The sequence below is a fragment of the Pyxicephalus adspersus genome, chromosome 7 (genome assembly GCF_032062135.1).
Source record: "Pyxicephalus adspersus chromosome 7, UCB_Pads_2.0, whole genome shotgun sequence".
NCBI lineage: Eukaryota > Metazoa > Chordata > Amphibia > Anura > Pyxicephalidae > Pyxicephalus > Pyxicephalus adspersus.
This window is the reverse complement of record NC_092864.1, coordinates 50493708-50512530: the sequence shown is the minus strand read 5'-3', so window position 1 is coordinate 50512530 and position 18823 is coordinate 50493708. Positions and strand designations below refer to the sequence as shown.

Genomic DNA, 18823 nt, shown 5'->3' with positions numbered 1-18823 from the left:
TAACTATAGACCTGACAGATTCAGCATTTGGTTGCCGAGTGTTACTTGAGTAAACTATTTTAGCTCCTTGGTGTAGCTTGTAGTAAATACAGTGTAGATCTTGGGCATACAGTATGTGCTTGGCATTTAGCCTAGAACAAAATGTTATGAATATAGGACTTGGATATTGGAGACACTGCAGAGTTCACCAGCTCTTGCCATCCAGTTTAATCTTTCGGCTGCAATAATTGCTAAATATAGTCCTGTATGATTGATTCAGTTAAACAGCTGAATGGTTGGCATTTAGAGACCCATCCAAAACAATATAGATGTCATGAGCTGTACACAAACTGCAGCTGATGTATTTTGTTTTTAAGTTTGTGTAGTTAATTTTGCTGGAATGGTAGTTTACCAGGACATATAATTTTATTGGGCATATGTTGGCATTTATAAAGTGATCTGTCAGTTCCCATTTTACATCCAGCAGCCCCTGTGTAGTACAACCCGTGATTTTGGGGCTGTACTGGGTAGGCATTGCTGGATGTAAGCAAATGCCTACCCTGTAAGTCTTTAAGTGGAGCTATTACACTAGATTAGGGGAGAGAAATAGGATTACTTTACTTTGTTGAAAAGAACAATTATTCTGTAATAGAGTGATGTATCCCTGAAAAAAAAGGATTGTCTATTATATCTGTCCTAGCTCAGCCAAATGGCACAGGGAACACAAACGTTACGGGACCTCTCTGTACTTTGCTTTTTTAATTTAAAATGTAATTATTGCTTGAATAAAAAATACAGCAGATTATACAATATTCGTTAAATGAAAACACAAGCCATGATAAATTAAACAGTGCACATAGAAGTTTATTTGAACAAGCGTTATTAGCAGCAGATTGATGTAAGGACAAATGTTTGCAAAGAAAGAAGGAAAAATAAAATCATTCAGTTAACATCTGCACTTTATAAGTGATCATATAGAAAATTCCCTCCAGTAATCTCAGACTTTGCAATACCTGATGTGTCTTCATAATGAAATAGTAAAAACTAAAACAAAGCTTTGTATTCAGTAAGGCTTTAAGCAACATTCATTGGCAGGCTAGTCAGAAAATATAGACATGCAGGGTTTATATACAGTAAAAGTATCATTCTTCGTCATCTTAAAATATCTCAGTTCTCTACCATTCAGGCTCAGCCTGAAGTAGACGGTATTGGTTGTACAGTTTAAAGCACAAATACAACAAATTAATGACAAGCGAAAGTCTAATATTTGGTAAGAAAGTTTCATAGTTGTTTAAGAAGTGTATTTCTGCCTCTAATTTGTCTTGGATGCTCTGTGAGGTTTCTCTGTTAAACATTAATTTTAAAAAAGACAAAACTGGCTATTTGTTAAAGAGCAATAATAGCAAACCTTGTCTGATCAGTAAACTGGAATCTGCTTACTAGGAGCTACTGCACTTCAGCTGGAAAAGATAGGAATAGCTCTCATCCACAGTAGAGGACTTTCCATGGGTATTAAAAAACCTGAAGAAAACAAATGCTTCTTATTTAGCCTTCAGCACTGCCTATACAGGAGGATTTAGAAAATTACAGGTGATCATTACAGGCAGATTCTGTTGAATTATTTCATTTTGTTGATAGAATAAAGCTTGGCCAATTGACCTGTCAGTCAGTCAACCTCTTCTCCAATCAGTGAACTTCTCTCCCACACTAATACATAGGTATAGCTAATACATTTTTAGTTTTGGATAGAGTAGGAATGGATGAGAACCCCCCATTATGTTTTCCAATAAAATGAAAGTGAAGGAATCTCTAAAAAGGCCACTCTATCAAAAACAAAAAGAGTTATTGCTATAAATGCATTTTTAGGAATAAAAAAAAAACCCATAAAACAAATGGAATTTTGTCCTTAGTCTGCACTCACCACATCTAAGAACATTTTTGGCAAGTACAGAACATAACTGCTGATCTTGCCAGGAATGCGGTATCCTTCCTTGTCACTTCCCCTGGTATGACCTGAAAGCAATGATGTGCTATTTATGATCGCTGTAGACCACCAATTCTACCCCACCCCTCAAGTAATGGAGACTAAGAGGACCGACATGTTAAAAATCTAGCCCAGGTGGCAACTATTACTGTTTCCATAGATGAAGTAGATGAGGTGTTTTGTTTTGCAGTATTGCCAGGTGAAAATGAAGAGGAAAAATCCTGAAAAGAAGAAATCTAATGCAGCCACCATTTATATCTAAGGACTGGTAAGCCAGAATAAATGATATTTTCCACATTTAGCTATAGATAAGAAGAGAGAACTTTGTGAATAGGATAAAGTTGTGCTCACTTCAATCACTGACCACTCAAGTCAGATTTACACTTGCAAAAATTGATAAAGTTGTGCTGGCTTCAGCCATCAAATTGTAAGCACAGAAAAATCAAATTTTTTTAATTTTCCAGCATGTGATTGGGTGGTCTTTGCTAAGTGAATAAGGTTATACAAAGTAAATTTTCACTTTGAAAGCAGACATGTTCTACTTTTTAGTACCAGTAGATCAGGTCTTGTGTGAACATATGGGGACCAAGACAATGGAACATAGTACAATGTACCTCTCTGCACAAATCTACTGGACCTCCCATATGTGTGACTTTCTTAAAGGCCAGCAAAACGTCAGGGGATACAGACAGCCAAACTCATAGGCAGGCCACAGTCACAAATATGCTGATTTAACATATGTCATTGCTACACAAAACATTTTAGAATTAAAAGTTAATAACAAGCAACCTGACGCCATTGCATACATTGCTGGTGTACAGAATACCGCCAGAATCCAATTTCCTCCCTGCATAATTTGGCTAACTGCTAAGACACAAATCAAATCATAAGCACTAGACATATTTTTGGTGCAATACTTGTTAAGGTATGTCTTCCTGCAAGGAAGGGAAATACTGCAGCTTCCCTCATTACAACTGAGATTTTCTCAGATTGGTATAAAAGAGGCAGAACCTCACATTCAGGTATCAGTCTGGAAAAGACACAGTGAAACAAAACTTTGTGTTCAAAAAGGTAGAAATGGCAATAAACTTTTCAAACATTTTTTGCAACAAAACTGAAGGAACAGTTTGTTTTTCTATATCACCTACCCATGACCAGTCAGTATGACTGAAAGGGCCCAGGTTTGGGTGATCATAGATGAACACAAAAGTAAGACAAAGAAGTTGGTAAGAGTGACAAGGGGGCTTGAGCAGTTTTCTTGCTACTATCAAAGAAACTTAAAGGCAAAATATACGAAGATTAGTAATAGTAGGTGTTAAAATTAACAAACTGACCTGTTTAAAGGGGTTGTTAGGGCAAAGAGAACTCTTTTTGTTTCCAATGCATTACAATTTACACAGCCTGTCAGTCCCTGTGCTTAAAAAGCCTGTTTGCAGGCAATGATATTCTGTATTACAGTGGTCCCCAACCTTTTGGACGTCACGGACCACTAAATTTACGGACTCCAGACCACGCATGCGCGGGGAGCAGTGTGTCCCTCAAAGGGGAAGAAAATTCCCCCATAGTGACGTCATGATGCCAGAACCTGTGATAGGAGAGTGGGTGGGTTGTGTCCAGAGACACAATCCACCCACCAACTCAAGCCTGCGATCTATACAAGAGACATGGTCAACGGCTTTGGCTGGTTCACCCCCCAAGCAGGGTCCTTCTGACTCTGCTGAGGGCCAGAGCCGCGGACCTCAAAGATTTTGACGTGGCCGCTGCTGTAATAGATTTACAGGTGCAAGGTGTATAGGAAGACATGGCAGTATGTAGAAGAAAGGAAGTCAGGAGAAAAGAATATTGGATTTTGTTTTAGAGTGTCAGCTCTTCATTTCTCATTCTAAGGAGTCAAGCAAACAGCCCTCTTTTGTTTCTCTCAGTACTCTCTATTCATATCTGATATAAATATGGAAACAATCTTTTTATTAACAGCTTATAAATATATTGATCATTGATTGGAACACTAATGAAAAACAAAGCTCACTATCTCTAAGGGTGAAACCATAAAGTCATGTTTACTGCTGTAGCATGCCTTGCAGTGATACAAAGGGCACAGATTTTTTTTATGCCATTCACACAACACAGAGGTAGGTAACCATTGGTTTTGGGATGGTAAGGCCCGCAGGCAGCCACCGCAGATCAATAGAATACCTCTCTTAGACTTAAAATAAAAAGATAAGGTGTTTTCAGGGCTACTTTTTCAAGAACAGGTGAGTATTTGTCAGAGGTGCCGGAATGCTATAGGCACTGGAATGAGGTTTTACCCTTTTACATTTCCATCTCCATTACCTCAACTCACTGAGACAGTCATTGTTTTCTACTACGTTTGCTGCAGGAGGAAGAGCATGGTAACACAAAGACTTCACGTGATTTCTTCTACAGTTACTGACAGCAGGAATAGCTGAGATTAAATGATGATCACTTGAAGAATAAAACATTCTGAAAAGCCTACCTATGCAAGAGGGCCCCATGATCTTCTTATCTCTCTGGTGGGTTGCAAGTACAAATGTCTTCAGTATGTTCCTGCTAGCCCCTATGTTACTCTTGCTTAATCTAGTGATGTCTGGGGGCTGGCAGATGGAACCACATCATGTGGTGGGGTAGGCAGATATTCACAATACCTGAAAGTGTCCAATGATGAGGATTCTGCTAAAGGCATATATGAAGGAGTTTTTAGACTTTATCAATCAATAGAGTCACTTTAAAGGAAAGCGATATAGATTATCTTCCTGTGCCACTGTATAATAGCCAATCACCTGCTTTAGTAAGTGCATGAGGTAGCTTCCCTGACACTGATCAGTGTGTCATCAGTTGTTAAAATAGTGAAAGCCACAAGTCGCGTACAAGATATATATACCTCATAGAGGACAAAGGCAACTAGCCAAACACACTCAATCGGTTCATCTAGAAATCACTCCAGAATTGTACATTACTCTTGCAAATGTCCTAAAACTAAATTTAAAAAGCAAATGGCATGGTTTTTGCATCACAAAAAAAATATAGTGATATGAAACTTAATTGTGCATAGATATTGATCTGTTGATATTATGACTGATTTATTAAATCTATAGTTCTAACGTTACCAAAGAACAGGTAAATCAACTTTGCTAAAACCAGGGTCCTTGCGCAGTTCCCAGTAGATGTCATTGGAAACCCATGTCTCCTTATTATGGGTGTCAATCACCTTCCTGCAGAAGCAACACAGAAAAGAAATACATTGATTGATAATGAGGCAGCATAGAAGACAATTCAATGGAATCATAACATAATCATATCAATAATCATTTCAACTGTTTAATTTTGAATGGGAATGCTAAAGAATGCCAAAGCCACCCCCAACTTAGACAACTTGCATGTTTGATCTTTTTACCTGTTGCATGGTTTCTCAGTGAATTTAATTATGAGATATTCTTTCAAGAATGTTTATTTTTACCCAACAGACAGCAAGCTATCAAACCTGTCACAGTGTTTGTAATACTGTTAGGTTTGTCTTAGGATTCATAGATAAATTATGTTCCACGGCCATGAACAGCATGCCATTTCCATCAAGAATTGCCATTATTATGTCCATGCCATTATCATCGGTATTTGTTTTTAATTTGAAATTGCAAGGAAAAAAAATACATGCAAAACTGTTACCTTTAACATAATCCTTATCTACTTTCAATATAAGATCTCAGAGTTTGTAATCCAGAGATCATCATGGCTATGTTTTGTATTGAACTTCCAGTTTAACAGTCTTATTAACCTCTTTCTATCGGTGAGCTTTCCAAACTTTAACTAAAACCTCCCAGTATTTATTCAATTCTGTCAGTCACAAGATTCATAAATTCATATTGTATATTCTATCATATAGCAATGTGTAGAAAACCTTTAGTAGTAACTTACCGGAAATATTTTGGCGTATATTCTATATGGTTGTCTTCCAGGTATTTTCTCCTGGTTCTCTGAAGTTCTTCTATTCTCTGCTTCTCTGCTGCAGCAGCTTCAACATTCCCTTCTTCAAGTAATCTACAACATATATGTAACAAATAAAACTACAGAGAATTGCCATTTTGTACAAACTGTTATATTATTCTTACTTGTTTCTGCTGTCTGCCCTAAACATCAATTGTTTATAAACAGAAGTTCCAGACCAGTGGTGCCCAATCTTTTTTAATCTGAGGGCTGCTGTTGACTTTGAAATAAAACCTTGCACCACAATGCAAACAAACATTAAAGACGTATGTGCTGGCCAGTCATATGTTGTTCCCTCCTCACCATTCCTGTACCAAATAGCAGAAACTATACCATACAATGCATCCTGTCAGTTATCAGGGGGCCGCTAACCTTCTTTGTACCACAAAATCTCTGCAATGGATACTTCCAGAGAAATGCAATTCATGTGACAGATAGCCATCTGTACATGTCCATACTACTACATCTTTAGGTCCCTACATATCCCTGTTCCTGAGAAATTAGGGTTTAAACGGAAGGTGGCCAGCTATGTGTGACAGGGTAGCACAGTATGATAGGTAGTTTTTCTTATCTTGTGATACCACCACAGCAATAAAATTGTAAGGGAAGATAGCCACAAGAGACTTCCACATATTCCACATTTGCATACAGAAAAATGGGGTTCATAGAGGGTAAGGAGATATCTATGTTTGACATGGTAGGCATGATATGATGGGTAAAACATTTTAATGGGGGGGGTCGGGGGCAAAAGAGGTTTCCTACTGGCTCTCACATTTCCAACATCCCTCTGTTCCAGAGAAATTGAGGTTCAGAGAAGGTAAGTGGCCAGCTATGTGTAACAAGCACCCCACCAGCCACTCACACTGCAGCGTACGCAGATTTGACTCCAGGCAGTAGTGAGTGGTACTGAGCCTCTCCCCCTAGTCAGGTTTCCATGGCATGAGGAAAGGGGTAACCGCACCGCAACCTCACTGCCAACTTATACGCAGCCTTAAAGTTTTGTGAACAGAGTGAATTGACAGTACTCTAATGCCAGGAAAGTAGCCCCCGGGGGTCCCTAACATGCACTCAATTTGGGGACCCTGGTCTTGAAATACCCCCCCTTAATGTACATGTACATTGGGGATAATGACAGCTGCATGGACACAGACACAGCTCCCACGCTGCTGCAGGAGGGGTGGGATTATCTCACAGTACAAGGTGGACAATGTGCAGACACAGCTGATTGGTGACATCATTAGTACACGCCCACGCTCAGGGAGCTAATACTGAGCATGCTCTTCTGGTAGCAAAATCTCATTGAGAAACATGGGAGATGCGTGTACCCCATCTCCCACGAGACAACATGAGGAGAGGGCTGGATCTGGCCCCTGGGGCATAGGTTGGGCACCCTTGTTTCAGACAAGTAGAACCAGTTTAAATCTTCTCTTCCTACAGTACTTGATTTTGGCTACCAAAAGAGGGAGCTAAAAAGAGGACCTGAGACAGATCGACAATTTAGCCTTATATAAAATCATCTCTTGTCTTCAGCTTTTTCTAGTGGTGGCCAGGAGAAGCTGATGCAGGATTAAGGAAAACTGTTAACTGTTACGTAAACTGTAAATATATAAATTCCTGATGCGTTTCACCCTACTGGGGTTCTTCAGGGGATTGAGGAACCTTAAAGGTTGTAATAATGTAATAATTATTTTTTGGAACACTACATTATTAAGCCAAAAAAACCCTCCTTTTCTCTCTCCGAGTGGTACCACTAGTATACCACAAAAATGTTCTTGTTTATGTAACTATAGCTCTGCATACAAAAATTGCAAACAGGTAAATTTTTTGTATCAAGGTTCCCAAATAAAAAGGGCCTGCTGCCATATACAATTTGTAGTATGCTGCTTTGTATACTACCTTTGATTAGAAAGCCCATGACAGGACAGTGTACCCCCCACCCCCTTTACCCACTAGCTGGGAGACTTCCATATGTGTTGATGATGATCTTCAAGGTTTAAAGGGTTCCAAACAGGAGCAACCCCCAACAAATTCAGGCATATCTTAAGTTTATTATAAATGGTGTTCCCACTGCATCGAATCAAAAACAACACTGCAGGAGCCCAACTATCGTTAGGAAGACAATTTGCACATAAGTGAGATTAGAAAGGCAAAGTTCTAGTTGGCTTAAATCAGCCAAAATATGTCAGATGTGTAAGCACCAGTCACAGGCAGCCAGCAGTGTATGACAAGCACCTAGGGTACAGATCATCAGGAGACTCGACCATCAACAAAGCAGTGTTTTCTGTAGAAGAAGGTAAACCTGGGAGGAAAGGCAGGAAGATATTATAGTACAATCCTGGAACAAGGACAGACACCAAAGGGGCTTTCAATGGCTCATATTTATTAGTGGGCTGTTCTGTGTGACTAATGGTTTTACTGACATGAGAAGGGCAAGGAAATAAACTACTACTACTGAAGACAGTTCATCTGCCAAAATTGTACCCTGGGAATTTACTATTTTGATTAGGAATTGAGTACAATGTAAAACCACACTTAGTCTTAAAATGACTAGTTTTCTGAAAATGTTAGATTCCTAGCTGTGTTCGATATCAGCCTGCAGTAAATGAGTGTCATATAGGTATCAAAACTACCGATCTCTATGTGGTTGTGGCCCAGACTCTGGTAGCATTGACATTAAATCAGAATGACAGACTGGTATTCTAAAAGGAGAAAAAAGTCCCTTTAATGGGAGGCTACATGTCAATAACAACAGGGTTTTCTGTCTTGGTTGTCATTGGGACAGATAAGATTTTTTTGGCTTTTAACTACCAAGAATGCACTTGCCTCTGATCAGGCCGATATCTTGCATCGGTTTTTGGAAGAAAGTCTTTCATTACTGGATCTAGTTCATTTAATTCAATGGCAAATCTTGTAAAGCCATAATAAAGTTCATAGTTCGTTGGCATTGAACCTGAAAAAAATATATAATAAAAACATGAGTTAATAAATGAAATTTATGCTTTAAAGTTCATGTTTAAAAACGGCTGGTTATTGATAATGTTCTGTACAATTTTGGGGGTGCAAAGTGTAACTGTAAGAGTGGGCCAAATTGTTATTACTTCTGAAGGCTGTAGTATGCTTTGATTAGATGTGGGACTGACTGACAGAATATACATCAGACTTATTGTATATATAAGAATATACATCAGACTTATATATATATATAGCAAATTTTTTCTTGGCTCACTCGTTATAGGTGCCATTGTCCAGATGTGTGGCTAATGTAAAATGGGTAGTTGATAGAATTTGTAGTCCTACTTTGAAACCTCTTTTAATTGGTAAGCTAGCTTCCATATGACATGCTATTGCTTTCAGCATGACGAGCACAAAGCCACACAAGGCTGTAAATTACCAAGCTTGTACCTGGCCTCCATATGCATTTAGCTGCAGGAGCATCTCCACAATATAGAGCTTCATGCCACTTCCCAAAGAGTCTGTGTACAACCTTCCCTTCATGATCCATTACCACTCCATGGATTTCATTTACATTGGAACTCCAGTAGTTCCCCTGGTAAAAAAATCAAATTGTATTTATTTTATAACAGTAATGCTTAATAGGAATGACATATCTTCCCATACAAAGACAGAATGATTAAAGGTAGATATAAGTGACAATCCGTCAGGACTCTACTGAAGTTCAATCTACCTACAGTTTTTCTGCCATTTTATTTAAACAATAAAAATATTCTAAGAGGCACATAGGGATACGGTATGGTCGGGTATGTATCCTGCCAAGTAAGAGCTCCACAACCAGCAGAGAAGCTGCACTACCAGTTAGGAAACAGGGTCATAGCTAATATCCTGGTGCCTGTAAGCAGCAAGTTGGTGTTTTGAGTGGAGGATTAATTTTTGTGCATCTCCCTTGAAGCAAAACAGTATAAGAAATGGGGGTTATCCCTGTAGTAAGCCTGTATTGCAGGTGAGCCAATGTGATATTCACTTTTTTCCTAAATTAGTCAGATCAACTTCTCTATACCTAAATATAACCTGAGCACAGGTGTCTTCTGTGTTACTCTCACACAAATAGATTGTGCTTTTATCACTTGCTGCAGCCTGTTCTCTGGTCTCAACATTCCTTTATATCATTATTATTATTAAACTGTATTTCTAAAGCATCAACATATTACGCAGGGCCGTACATTAAATAGGGGTTGCAAATGACAGACAGACACAAACATGAAGGTCTCGTCTGCACACAACCTATAACCACAGCTGTATAAAAGGGGTCACTTTGTGTCAGTGGATTGCTCATTTCCCAACCAGCTACTAAATACAAAACTCAAAAATGGATTGTTAAATTTCTTTTGAAGACAAATGTTCTAGTAACAATGAAGGTAACGACATTTGTAAATCTTTGTTAAGCTCTATTACTTTTTTACTTATATTATAATAAAGTTTGTCTCATTTACAATACACATCTACATGATAAAGATTATCATTACATTCATTTCAGGTTAATAACATCTTCTGTAAAATTACTTTGGAGAATAACTTGACACAGATATGGTAATAACACATCATTTGAAATACATGAAATTAAGCCTAAGCATTGCTATTACACATTACTAGTGGACTCGGCCTAATAGTGTAATGTATTCCTGGAAAGCCTGGTACATAATCAGCACTGATTAGATATATTATTTTCTCATAATAGTTTTTTTTTGACTAAGAAAAACCCAATTGGTTGGGTTATGAGAGTTCTATAAAAAGAGCAGTGATTGCTTTTCTGTATGTTGCATCTAGTCAGCAGTGAAGAAGTGACACAGCATTGCCTAGAGAAAGATTGTAAATGTGCCTGCCTCCTAACAGAACTGTAGGAGCTACATATTACATAAGAATGGGTAGCAGGGAAAACACTGCATCTTCACATGGTGCACCCCCCATGCAAAATGCAAACTGGGAAACCTATTTGTACTAGAATGACTGTTCATATGCAAAGCTCACATAATATATCTGAGCTCCCATTACTGTTTTAGAATGGCACAGATATCAATGATTTAATTATTTTTAGAAAAGAGTATAGGAATCACCTACCTATTCTACTTCAGTGCCCTTAGAAAAATAATCTTGGTTTATACAAGGATCACACCACTAGATGGCACTGTGTCCCCATGTAAGGTGCTGTATATAAAAAATCCTTGCTCTTTGGGACAATATTGATACTGCACAATAATGATCTACTGCACAAAAGAATATTTAAGAGCAAGTACCCATCATAACCCACTAAAAAAGGGTGTGGGGGGGGGGGGCAGACTTTGTCTACATATAATGTTTTTGGAATAACACATCATAAATGTATTTATTTACATAAATATGTATATATGGTGGCCCTGCCATTGGTAGTGGTTCTTGAACACTTTTTACTTGGTTGTTAGCAAGTTGAATTGCATGTTGATTTTTTTATATTAATCAAAGCAGTCATTGGCAAGATATTCATAGCATGAATTTTCAATAGCAAGTGAAAAGCTAAACAATGATTTCTTCCCCACAAGGTAAAATACACATTTTGGAATCCAGCTTCAGTAGAGTTACCGCTATTGTGTAAAACTAGGAAATGTACAGGTAAAATTATGGCAGGTAAAAAATGTACCATCTTCTATTACAAATATGACTTTTTACTGACCTTTTCACCTAATGACAAAGTATTAACTGTGTCTCTGTATCTTGAGTATCACACACAACTTATTTGTGTGAAGCCAATCCATAGTCCAGTAGCAGCTCTTCATATTACCATACAAGGTATAAAATCAACATATCCTTGTATTGGTAGACTTTATTCAGCAAACCAGATACTGCCCTATCAAGCTCTTAGAACATATCTGTAAATATTATCAATATGTGGACAGCCCAATGGGTCTGATTTATTAAAGCTCTCCAAAGCTGAATAGCATACACTTTCATTAACGAACCTGGGTGATTCAGCAAATCCTGGACCAGATCCATTCCAAGTTTGCTGGATCCCCAGGTTCACTGATGAAAGTTCTGCTCCGTGGCACAGAGCTCCCTGAGAGGTGAAACTTTTTATGATGAGCTAAAAGTTTTGCTAAAACACATTATTCATGTACAGAAATATAAGTTTACCAATACTGAACAGGGCCTGGGATAGTGTGGTGGCAGGATCACTCCTGCATTATTACATGTGTTTAACAACTTGTATTACAAACTTTGAACTACAAAAAGAAGTGATCCCTTTACCTTGATAAATGTCATTTTGCACATAGAAACACTGTTCTTAGTATTCCGTATGGTGATCTCACCATAGTGTTCTATCCATCTCCTTCCACTTAGGATGTTGTGTATGCACGTTGTAACTTTGTTCCATACATAACAATCTCCATACCTAGAAGAAAAAAGTCCATCTAGGAGTGTTAGAGAAAATACAGCCATGTAATGCTTATTTGTTTTCTAGAAAAAGAATCCTCCTTGCTATACAGTGCTTTATAGTGGTAGGGATTTAGAGGATTTTTTTGCACTCAACACAACAAACTTCTTTTGCAGCACAGTAAAACAGGGTAGGTAATATTCTTATTAAGGTGGATATTGCAAAATCAGTATAGATAAGCAGAGGTGGGATAAGGTACACTTAATGAGTGAATTGAGCCAGCATCTATTATGCCAGTCTCTGCCAGGAAAATACAAGTTAGGTTTGTGTGCAAAGTCTGAAAATTACTGGTCAGTTTATATCTACATCCTGATCTATGAACAAATGAAAAAAATATTATCTTACTTTGGAAGGATAACATTCACTGTGCCAAAGGGCAATATTTCCATGGACTTTCCCCAAAATTTATTCTTCCATCTGATGTCTAAAAGTAAAGGTATATAGTTAGTGGCCACATATTAAACAAAGCAATACAGACTTGCAGAAATAAAGGTCATGGCAGTGACATGAAAAACAAAGATGCTGCAAGTACAGAACAATAGCTGTTAATGTGCCAGAAATGCATTCAGCTCTTGTTATGGAACAATGCACAGCTTTTTTTGTGGAGTGAGTGATGTGGGTCCTACTTAAACCCTCCCAATTACTTTTTTTGCATTTATTAGACAGAAATAACAAAAGGCTTTCCATGCTATATTTAGCAGATGAAAAGTTTACAAATAAGATAATTATATTGTTAGAGATAATACATATTCTAAAGCAGCTTTTCTAAACCAGGATTCCATAAAACCCCAGGGTTCTTCCAGAGGTTGTTAGCAGTTCCTTAAACTTTGGGTGACAAACCTCATATTTGATGATGCCTGCATAGATCTGGGGCCAAAGCAATGTGGAAAGGCCAGCTGCATGACTCTTATGATCTTGTGAGTTGTCTATAAGGAGGCCATTCTTTCTACTTGCCACTAATGTAACAGACTTTTCCCCACTGACACCCAATATATTTTTTCTAGCAGGGGTTCCCTAAGACCTGAACATAATGCCAAGGGTTCTCCATGAGTTGTATGTTGACAAAGACTGCTCCAAGGTATAGTGTGCATGGATGTTTGAGTTTTGCTACTTAAACATTTTTCTACAAACTGAAATGCAAAATTTGAAACTTTCAATAAAATTTTTGCTACTGTTTGAAGCTATCAGTTTTCCTTAAATCACTCTAAAGAGAATCTGAACATTGCCTATGCACAGCAAAGCATAAGGTTGATTTAAATGCTGGGCCCAACAAGTACTTACCTCTCCTTTACATTCAGTGCTTCCCCATTCACTCATGGGTGAAGATTGTCCCAATGCCACTCTCAGGTGTAGCTCAAGTAACAACACCATTATATCAACCTCTTCCTACTCCCTAATGTCGTATTGCTTTTTTAGGTAAATGGAGCAGCAAGGGGAGCATGGTATTCATAAACAGCAGAAAGATATAGTGGATCTATTTTTGTAAAGATTCAGAACACCTCAACATAAATATAATTTCCCACAACAGCTTATATACATTTGTTACCAAAGGTGGCATCAATAATATAAATCTTTTAACAAATTTGCAGAAATGTAACCCTCCTGTAAAGGTGGATGATTACACATTAACGATCCCCAATGCTGAAATTAGGGTGACCTTGGGAAAGTGCCTTTTGATGAGCAAAGCAGACATGAGGGACAGTTCAGCTAGGCTATAAGTCAAACAATAGGATGAGAATTCCTGATATGTGGTACTATTCACAATTTGCTGAATAAAAATTGAATTGGTTCAAGTAACCAGATCTGATACAATTCCCACAACAAATCTGCTGGTAGTAGAATGACCCTTCTAGTTTATACTCAAAACAGAAAGTAAAAGGTGACATGACTTTTCAGTAATCAAAGGTTATATGGTTGACAAGAAAATGGAATGCCAAGGGAAAACATACCTTGCCAGAAGACGAAATTTTTTGACTCACAGTGACAGGCAGAAATTGGGGGATGATGGCTAACCTGAAAAAGAAATCAAAGCAATTTATAAACAAATGTCTGAAGCACTGATTTTACATAGGGTTACAGGGAATCTCATTTTTTTAAAAATTGTGATCATGACAGTCACACTCATTGGGCCTGATTTATTAAAGCTCTCCAAGGCTGGAGAGGATACACTTTTATTAGTGACACTGGGTAATCCAGCAAACCTGGAATGGATCTGGTCCAGGATTTAAAACATTTGCTAACAAATAGCAAATTACTTTCAAAAAGAAATCCATTCCAGGTTTGCTGGGTCACCCAGGATGTCAGAGATTCAGCCTCCTTTTACCCTTCTATTTTCTGATACCTATGATAAAAAGCTTTACAGACCAATAAAAAAGTAATTGAGATATGTATGCATATTATTGGACAAGAAAGGTGTGTAGAGTATTCGTTGGCAGAATATTTAGTAGGTAACACCAGAAAAGGACATATAAATAAGTGAAAATTTGGCTAAACTGAACAACCCTCTGGCTTCCTGTATTCTTTGAGTATTCAAGGGGTTAAATCTCCTAACCAAGTTCCCTTCTTCTAGCACAACTTCATGAAGTCTCAGAGAGATATAAGAAGCTAGCATCCATGTCAAACTACTGGCATCTACCCAAAGCTTAAATGATAGTGGAATGAAGCTTTACAGATATGAAAATCTCAAACTTTTCAGTTACAGTTCCATGTCACGATTTAACTTCACCTGTTCAGAAAAAAATCGAAATCCTTTGTCTTCTCTTATACATTCATAAGTCTCACCGAGCACAGGGTTGAAAGGCTTGCTCCCAGCTCGGTAATACGTGGCAGCATATCCTGAGACTGCAAATGCAGCAATAAGGGCCTGAAAAAACAAAAAGGGATTGTTAAATCATGGAGACATTTGATTCTATACATTTTAAAAAATTTAGGTGCCTGGTGTGAAAAATACATTAGTGCAAAAGCAATGATGACCTGCAAAGGGCAGCAGCCCATGATCACCAATCATATTTCACCTCAAAGACCTCACATGAACCTGTGAGAATAGCTTTAATGAGGGCTGCCCTAGTTCACTTGTTTTTATAGGTTCAAGCTTCATGGTTGTCATTCTAATCATTGCTACACTATTTAGTCAGTCACTAACCAGGGACAATAATACAGCCCAAAAAATCATGCAGCCTAAAATAGGTCTGACCTCCCATCCTGCTTGTGCCAGCCCAGTCAAAAGAAGCAGTGGGACAGGCTGGAATTTGCATCTTTAAAAACTATACAGATAAGGAAACTTACACATTTTTTACACTTTACATTAGGGTGCCCTAAGAAAAACAAGAGGCTGTTATGAAGCACTGTGCTCTGTAATATGCTCCTAGTCTTAAAATAGAATTTAAAAAATATGTATACATAATTTTATTCCACATTGGAGAAGTGTTGCTGTCACAGATATCAGAGGTGTTATATAAAACACTACTATTACTATTCAATGATTTCATAAAGAATATGTGATAAGGCGAGCCAGAATTGAAAAGATGGTTATTGCATTTATTATATTTTGAGTTTATTACTTGGTCCCAAAACTGAAATGCAAGGTTTGAATATGTTTGCACAGCACAGGTATGAACCTTACTGGCCAGATGAAATAAAAGTGTTGGGCCATATTTTAGCTCTGCCTAAAATATCTAAATTTGCACATTAGAGCTTCCTGGGTTTCAGAGCTCAAAGGTCTGTACCTTAGTTTGTGGTTTGTTTAGTAGTTTTATAGCATCAAAAAGGTTTGCTTTAACTAAGCCCCACAGTGTCCTAGTCATGGGCAATACATTTAAAAAATATTTACTGTACCATACGCTCATGAGGATCATCCGTCTCAGCAGCCTTATCCAACAGCTCGCTGTACTCCAATTCCTCACAAAGGTGCTGTAAGGTATTAAGCGGCTCATTCAGTTCCACTGGCATGGAGACTTTTGACAGGTCTTTGCCAATATTATTCCTTAGAATATTCCATAGATTGATATTGCTGGTGTCAGGTGAAGGGGCTGGAAGGCTTGTACGTCGTCCAGTTCTAAAAGCACCACCTAACAGATCTCCATTGAGAACTGGGAAACAGAAAAGAGCTGCTAGAGTATTATGGGTATGTATTAAGGATGCAGAGATTTGGAACTCACACAACACAGTAACTAAACCCAAGAGTTCCCAATGCAATGTTTACAGATCTTCTCACAAACCAACACGATAAATAATAAGCATGTTTAAAAAGTGAAAGCCCAAACCATTCTTTGATAGAGTAGTGAAAGTTTAAAAGAGATTTTACCCTTCCTGTTCCAGACACAACAAGAAGAGGAAATTTCTCCAATTCCAGGGTAATTGCTCTCTGTGGTCACTGAAGCAGGTGTCCCATACATGGATTTCCCTTCACTTCCAATGACACAGTTTTGGATTTACCATTATCTTCTGTACCAGGGATAATTGTCGTTTGGACAAATACAGAATAAAGTTTCCTACACATGGCAATGAAAAACCATACAGGTTTTTATACAAATCATCATAATTGGAGGAAGTCAGGGTTTACCGAAAAAAGAAGAATGATGTAGAGACTCAAGATAACAGCAAAGTGGAAAGTCACAGAGAAATTTTCCTAACACAATGCTTGTCTACATTGTGTTACTTTGCTAAGTCAAGTTTTGGGGGGAATCACTGTTAACCTTTCCTGTTAGCCTCTGGTATGATTGGTTAAAGGTAAAAACTCAGCTTTTATAAGTATAGAAAACTATATGACTAAAGGCAATTTTAAAACCTCACAAACACCCCCCCCGCCCCCAACATTTTGTTGCACATACCAGTCCTACCCAATATGCATATAATAAAAGGCTAAAAACAACTGGCTATAATATTAACAAAAGTAGAAGAATATATATTTAAACATATTAAAGTTTGCTTTTACAATAGTCAAAGAACAAATCTTTAAATACGGTCATAAAAAATTTGATACAGTACTCTGACGGGACACATTATCCGCAAAGCTGGTGTTGTCTTCAGAGATGTTGTCGCTGACATCGCTGATGTATGACTCATCATCGGATGCCTGGGAGAAAGTAAGAAATATCTGAAAGTTACTGAACTTTCATTTAGGCAAAATAAATTTGTTTCTGGAGTGTCTAATGGCAGAGCTGCTTGGATTTCTAAATATAAGCTATATATACATTTGTGAAGCTGGAAATATTCCTTGTATGCAAAGTAGCTGATTTTCATTCGAAAATACTCAGACTTTTTTTATGTCCGATTCTATCGCACTTTAGAATGACTGGTAGTGAGTAGGATCTATGTTGGGTTTGTTTGTCACTATCATTGCATTAATATGACACAAAAGTAGGAAAGTTCTTGTGTCACATTCAACTAGACATGTTAAATGTGAATATAATAAAGATATACATATTTCAATTCAATTATTTTATAATATATATAATATAATATATTATATATATATGTAATTTATAATAATATTATTACATTATTATACTATTGTTAATGAATTTCTATTTATGTATGTATCATTTGTCACATTTAGTTTAAAGTCTCAAATCCCCTGAGGAAGCAAGTATGCGAAACGCGTCGATTAAAAAGACAAATGTCCATCTTTCCAAAAAAGATATATTCTGTTAATGAATTGTTCCCACATGATGATCTGTGAGCACACTTGACATCAATGTTTTATATGTCTATGTATAAATATGTAATCATTCTTTGTTTTCCCTAAAGTATTTGCCAAAAAAAAAAAGCCTTCCTCTGCCTATCAATTTGACAGGCTTGGCAATAGAAACATTGCCCCTGATTCATCAAGCAGAATCGGATTATCGGTCGCGCATTCGTATTAGCGATCCGGAATAGTACGCGGTCGCGCTATTCAGCAACGGTGAATAAAAAAAGCTCGCGCACGGAGCCGCGCTTATCCGACAGCTTTTGTACGCGCATACTCGAGTCCGGACCGCGGTAATCCGCGATCGCTGGCCGCGCGTACGTTCACGCTTCCAGCGAGCGCAGATTTCATTGATGAATCAGGGGCATTATCTCTAGAACAGTGATTTCCCCTCTGTGGCACATTCTTCTTTTCTATATTACATACAAATTCAATTTAAGAACAAACCTACAGTCCCTATCTTGTATGTAACCCAAGGACTACATGTAAATATTTTGAATGCACATGTTTTTGCCTAGCTACCCTTGTGAATTTGGAAAAACACAGGGATTTTTTAAAAATATTTTATAAATACAAAAACCATATACAGGTTGACTTTGGTGTTTTTTTTATTCTGATTTTCTGTTGTTTCATGGTCTAGTGTTTTTGCTTGATGCAGTGGCTACTTAGACTGGGCTTTTATAAAACTACAAACTTTGATGAACTTTTATGAAAACAAACTTTGATGAACTGACATATCCCAATTATTTGTCCT

At 37.6% G+C, this 18823-nt stretch overlaps 1 protein-coding gene across 4 annotated transcripts in view; it reads right to left on the bottom strand.

Moving 5' to 3' along the window:
• Window positions 1–818: 818 nt before the first annotated feature.
• The window catches only part of OSBPL6 (oxysterol binding protein like 6), a 116578-nt gene continuing 98573 nt past the window's right edge, over window positions 819–18823 (bottom strand). For all 4 annotated transcript variants that reach the window (XM_072418390.1, XM_072418392.1, XM_072418391.1 and 1 more), the window contains 10 exons: window positions 17370–17457; window positions 16218–16471; window positions 15109–15246; window positions 14333–14396; window positions 12729–12807; window positions 12197–12341; window positions 9365–9509; window positions 8786–8912; window positions 5894–6016; window positions 819–5193 (listed from right to left, as the gene is read on the bottom strand). In XM_072418390.1, the coding sequence (XP_072274491.1) occupies window positions 5085–5193; window positions 5894–6016; window positions 8786–8912; window positions 9365–9509; window positions 12197–12341; window positions 12729–12807; window positions 14333–14396; window positions 15109–15246; window positions 16218–16471; window positions 17370–17457 (1272 nt within the window). In that variant the 3' untranslated portion in view covers window positions 819–5084. The remainder of the gene's footprint in view (window positions 5194–5893; window positions 6017–8785; window positions 8913–9364; window positions 9510–12196; window positions 12342–12728; window positions 12808–14332; window positions 14397–15108; window positions 15247–16217; window positions 16472–17369; window positions 17458–18823) is intronic.